General features: G+C 26.7%; 1 protein-coding gene across 1 annotated transcript; it reads right to left on the bottom strand.

Annotated features, from left to right (window-relative positions):
- Positions 1 to 3,803: 3,803 nt before the first annotated feature.
- LOC145847642 (ubiquitin-conjugating enzyme E2 ubc-18-like) lies at positions 3,804 to 5,061 on the bottom strand. Its single transcript, XM_082953665.1, has 4 exons — positions 5,026 to 5,061; positions 4,625 to 4,726; positions 4,204 to 4,387; positions 3,804 to 3,949 (listed from the first exon to the last, which is right to left on the bottom strand). The coding sequence occupies exons 1-4, from the start codon at positions 5,059 to 5,061 to the stop codon at positions 3,804 to 3,806; spliced, it is 468 nt and encodes a 155-aa protein (XP_082809791.1).
- Positions 5,062 to 6,000: the final 939 nt, after the last annotated feature.

The following is a 6,000-nucleotide window of genomic DNA, read 5'->3' as shown; positions in this document are numbered from 1 at the left end:
TGTTTATATGTAATGAAATATTTCACTTATACAGAAACATTTTACACTATTGCTTTAATTGATTAGTGGATAAAATAATAAAACATTTACTTAAAATATTAACAACAATATGAATACCAAGGCTGCCAGTATTTAATTCAAAAACTGTACTCTTGTAAAATTCAGCTTTATTTAAATATAATTAGAAACTAAGCAGCAAAAGCTGTTAATGCATTATGTACTTTACATTTACTTAATATCAATTGAGTTTGAGCACTAAATTATATTAATGATTTTCTATGTTTACAAAAACAAAAATTAATCAAGTAAGTAATATTTAAGTATTTAAAATTGAGTGTTGCTGAAACATTAAGTGCTTGGCAACCTTGAAAAATAATCTTGTATGACATTTATCTGTCTTAATTAAATAAGAAACTAACCTCACTAAGAGCTGCAGTAGTCCAAGAACTGACTTGGTTCACCAAAATGGTTAGCAGTATTGAGGATTGATTAGGAACTAGAAAGATGATTGATCTAGCATTTAAATAAATAAAGATGCCCATTTTGTTTCTGCTCAACATAAGACTTTTTAGTGGGTTTATGAATATAGAGTGAATCAAACAAATGACATTTTTTCAAAATACAGGTAAAGACTTTTCTTTAAAGTTGTGAACAAAAAGATAAAAACACACATGATTTTCATAATAAACTAGAAGACTGTTGATTTAAGACAATTTTTCAACAAACAGGTAAAGACTTTTCTTTAAAGTTGTGAACAAAAAGATAAAAACACACATGATTTTCATAATAAACTAGAAGTCTTTTGATTTAAGACAGTTTTTCAACATACATGTAAACACTTTTCTGTGGAGTTGTGAACAAAAAGAGAAAAAAATACATGAATATCACAATAAAGTAGAAGACTGTTGATTTAAATCACTTTGACAACATACAGGTGATGACTTTCTTTGAAGTTGTCAACAAAAAGATAATTAATACCCTTGATTATCATAATAAAGTAGAAGACTCTTGATTTAAATAACTTTGACAACATGCAGATGATGTAGATTTGTTTTCTTTTCATTTTTATTCAAGCATAAACAGTTCAAGTTTTAACTTTTATTGATTTTTTTCATACTATGTCATTGGTTTTGAATTGTATGTGCTTGTACTTTAAGTACCTTTTATTACTTAAAGAAACATATAAAAGGTAAACTCTAAAAATACATATGTAAAGAAAGTTAAAGTAAAAATTTGATGACCTACCACTTCCAAGAAAACTGTTCTAAAATGAATTGCAATTTTTTAGAAATTTCTGCAAACAGATTTTTTGTATAATTACGTAATAAATAAAAACTTTGTGCAAAAAATTCACTTGGTGACATTCACGAGGCCTCTCTTCTCTCGCTTTAACAGTTTTAATCTAATTTTAAACTTTTAGCTCTAACTTTTTCAAAGCTTGTTTTTTTCAAAAATAAATTTTACCATCATGTCGAGCACCGAATTCTGCTTCAAAAAACACCAAACACTTTATAAAAACGATGAAAAATAAGCATAACAGAGCTTTAAAACTTCAAATCTTTAAATTTACACTATTTTGTAGCTTTAAATACCTTTCAAACTTGTATCTGTTTGCATGAACTGGTTTTAAACAATTAGCAGGCATTAGTACTCCAAATATGTTCAAAACAAATATCTCTGCTACATTTTAAATTTAAGCTTTAAGCTTTTGTATCAGCTAAAGGTTTACATTTGTAACTTTTCATTAACTGCTTTAAAAAATCTTTCTAAGAGAATATAAATATTTCAATTCAAACTTTGATTTAATATGATAATCGTAAACTTGAGATTTAGAGTTTAGTTTATGTAACTTACTGTACAAACTTATTGATTTGTTTATTTATAATGCTTCACTATAATTTCAATGAGATAATTAGTAATAAACACCTTAATAAACATTTACAAAGACATTCAGGCTTAGCTTAACTTTACACACTATGTTTAAAACATAACAAAAAACTAATGAATCTATTAAGGAACGTTAAATACATTAAAAAAAAGCTGTTAAAGAACAAGTTATATTGATATATTCTACAAACAAAAGTAGCTTTTATCTAAAACCATACATGATAATTATAATTGGTTTCATATAACCTAGTTTGACACTTACATTTCATACTTCAAAGTTAATATCAATGCAGTTGTGTAAGAAATTTTTGTTTTAAACATTGATTTATTAAGCCATAAGTTTTTCAATACTTTCATTTTGTTTTACTTATGTATGTTTTATCTTTCTATTTACCTTGCATTCTTTTCCTATGACTTTTTTTGTTTTGTTTTTAACAAGTGAAGATCATATATATCTTAATATAGTTTAATAACATTGTTTTGTTTATAATAAACTGTGAAAACAAAATATAATGGTCTACATAAAGCTACTTGAGTTGAAAACAAAATTAACTTAAAGCAAATTACAATATCATTAAAAATATGCAAATTTTTAACCAACAAAATCGAATGATTATGAACAAGTATAACTTTTTTTAGATTTGTTTATCTTTTTTTTTTTAAACTTGCCAATACTTAAAAATAAACATTTCCATCGTTTCCGGCGAGAAATTTCATGCTAAAGAGCCCCAAAAAAATTATCAAAACGATAAAAAATAAGCAAAATGGATCTTTAAAACTTCAAATCTTTAAATATACACTATTTTGTTTTATAAATTTTCTGCACTCAGTGTCATATCTCCTATGAGGCTCCAACTACACAGGATCGGGAAACTAAAGCCAGCGAGAATATACGAATTACTTTTTATCTAAAAAACACTTGTCAAAAACTGTTTTTCAAACTTATGAGGCTTCAATTGTAATAGCTTGGAATTATCAAAACTTAATTTTTATTATCTAATGAACTTCACCACACGACAAACTACAGCTTCGGAGACAACCCGCGACCGGTTTGTGTTTATTAGGACTCATCAGGCAGGCATGGTCGCAAGAAACCGCTGTTGAGATCTTACCAAGCGGGGTTAAGTATAAAGTACTGAGCGACCGTTTGTGAAGGTGAGAAAATTGTTGCACGTTAAACCTCTAAACTGCTTAATTGACCTTTTTACCCGCTTAGTTATTGCGCATTTGAACTTTTTCTTTAATTAATTTTAAAAGAATTATTTATATATTATAAATAACTGCGTCGCGCGGTAGACTTATTTTTTTATACTATTGCCTGCCTGCGACATCTTTCTACTATAATTGGCCGTTTACGTAAAAAAACAGCCATCCTGTGTTCTAGAAAATCAAATTCTAATAAACTCCTACCTAATGTTACTATTTACCTAATTTTTAAGACTTTTCTCTTTTTTCTCAGGGTTTACTGCATGAGCATTTAATCAACGAAATGTCAGTGCAGGTAGGCAAATGTTTTATCGAGGTGGTGCCATTCAGCTTCACTCCATCAAGGGTATGGTATTAATAAAAAAGTATATACACATATATATACCTAAAATAATTCGTTAATTTAAAACAATTCACTTCATTAAAAATTTATAGTCTATTTTATTAAAAAATTCACGGAAGAAATCATTAAAAAAAAATAAAATCTCATCTTTTAGATGTAAAAAGTAATGCTTGTTTGAAGCATCTCGCCTGATTGCATTCTATTTTCAAGCATAATAGGCTTGAATTCATTCAAAGTATAGCTAAACAACTAAAGTTTGTTAATAGTAAATGGTCAAGTTTATTGTTGAAAATGTTCTAAAAGTCAATTTTCTAAAAATAATTTATCTACTAATATGAATGAAATGACGCTTGAGTGCGTTTCAAGTTTAACGCTTCATTGCGTTCTTCTTGGTGTGCTCGGCTGCCTTCTTGTCGAATTGTTTTTTGTCTTTCACGAAAAGCTCTCCGATTTCTGGCACCAATGCGTGAGTACCATCCGGGTTGGCGATGCGATCGAACAATGCTATTAAAACTGTTGAAAAATACTCAAGTTTCATGAATTATTTCTAACTTCAGATGTAAGTAATTAAAAGATTTATATTGAACCAAACAATAAGACAAGGGATAAAAAAATTCAATTCTTTGTACATACAAAACATTAATAAATTTATTTCATTATTCAACTTTTTATGCTGTTTTATTCAACAAAATATAAGCTATACGGATAACTATGCTCCTTTATTAGCAATCCATTATTTTTAGTAGTGCTTAACACAAAAAACTCACCTGAATTTATTTTGGTTGCTGGCGCCCAATTGTCAGCGGTGAGAAGCGGAAGGCAGACTTTTCCGTTGGCGTCCACATTGCAGTGGTAGATTGGGGTGGTGAAGTTTATTGTGGGCGGTTTGAAGGGGTAGTTATCACAAAACTTGATGTTCACCATGAACGAACCCTTGTCATATGGACTTCCCTGTAATAGAAAGTGTTGTAGTGCTTTAAAAATATTCTAAATCAAACCTTTTTGATATAAGATTGCTTTTATTTCTAATTTTAATATTTTAGAAAAAAAAAAGTTTCTTTAACATTCTTTTCATTGGTTTTTTATCAAATTAAATATTTAATTGTTATGAAAATTGAGCTCTTAATTAATTTTAAAAAATTTAACAATTATATCATAAAAGAAATATTTAACATAAAAATTACTTACAGGCAATATTCTGATATTCCACTCTTTGATGTTAGATCCATCAGCGAGTTCCAATTCTGTGAATCCATCAGGAAGACCTTGGCTACACAACAGTCCGTATTCCTGAGAATAAAAATATAAGAAATATTTTTTAGATTTTCTCTACAGAAGTGAGGTTATTGCTAATAAAGAACAAACTGTTAATTGAAAGGTTTTTCAAAAGACTTTTTTTAAACAATTGTGCGTACTACTTCTTAACAATTTTTTTTTCATTTAAGAGCTTTAAACTACTAAAAAGGTTATTTTAAATCATATACTAGATTAACAGTTTTTTTTGATTATCATATAAAGTTTTAATATTTTCTAGTTGTGGAACTTTAAGTATTAAAAAAAGTTAATAATTATATACACAAACCACTAACTTTTTGACATCTCTTCAGGCATTTATCTGCAACCATTTTGATTTTATTGTTTTACTAATTGTTTTACTAATCTAAAATGAATTACTGCTAGGTTTATATCTTGCTGATGAAATTTTGAACTTATAAGTATACTAAAGTTAACAAACTTGAGTTTTGTATATAAAAGTAAACAATATTTAGTTTGTTTGACTTATAAAAACTTATAAATTAAATTAAGGCATAAATTAAAATAAATGAAAGAAACTTTTGGACTATTAAATACTAAAATTAGCAAAGTTTTGATTTTAATTTCATTAGAATTGTCCCAAGATTTAACAAAATATCCTTTCTCTTATATTTTTTACAATAATAATATTGTTAAGTATGAACTATACTTAAATTTTAAAGAAAGCAATTCTTAAAATGATTAGCAAAACAGTTACACTCAACTTGTTTCACCCAGCTAAATTGCATGACATTTAAGTATTTCTAATAATTGTCCCTGCATATAAGCATTTTAACTATTACATTTTTATACATTTTACAATATGAAAAATGTTCTACTTGAAAATTTTTAACTCAATAACTATTTATCTATTTACATCTAAAAGATGACCATTCAGAGGGAAAGGTACCAAAAATATTAAAATTGGAATTAAATTTTGTATTCTAAATATGTTTAATAATATATAGCAATTAACATAAACTCCATTTTTTCACCTTCATTACATAAATATTTTAATTTATCAGAATAAAATTAATTATAAAATTAAACTCTGATAGTTTTTAAAACTGCTTGAAAAAGAAATCAAACAAGTTGGTTTGTAAATTATTTATTGTATTAAATACTTTCTTTGTTTTCACTGATAGTCATCTAGTCTACAATTTTTATACTTAATGAACTGCATTTAAATAAAGAAATTTAGAATGAAATTTAAACATTTTCCTGCACATAATGTTTATGTAGTTGCTATTTTCACTCATAAATTATTTTCC

Source organism: Thalia democratica, unplaced genomic scaffold (assembly GCF_965202585.1).
Source record: "Thalia democratica unplaced genomic scaffold, ktThaDemo2.hap1.1 HAP1_SCAFFOLD_1020, whole genome shotgun sequence".
NCBI lineage: Eukaryota > Metazoa > Chordata > Thaliacea > Salpida > Salpidae > Thalia > Thalia democratica.
Note: the sequence above shows the minus strand (reverse complement) of the source record. Positions and strands in the feature narration are given on the sequence as shown.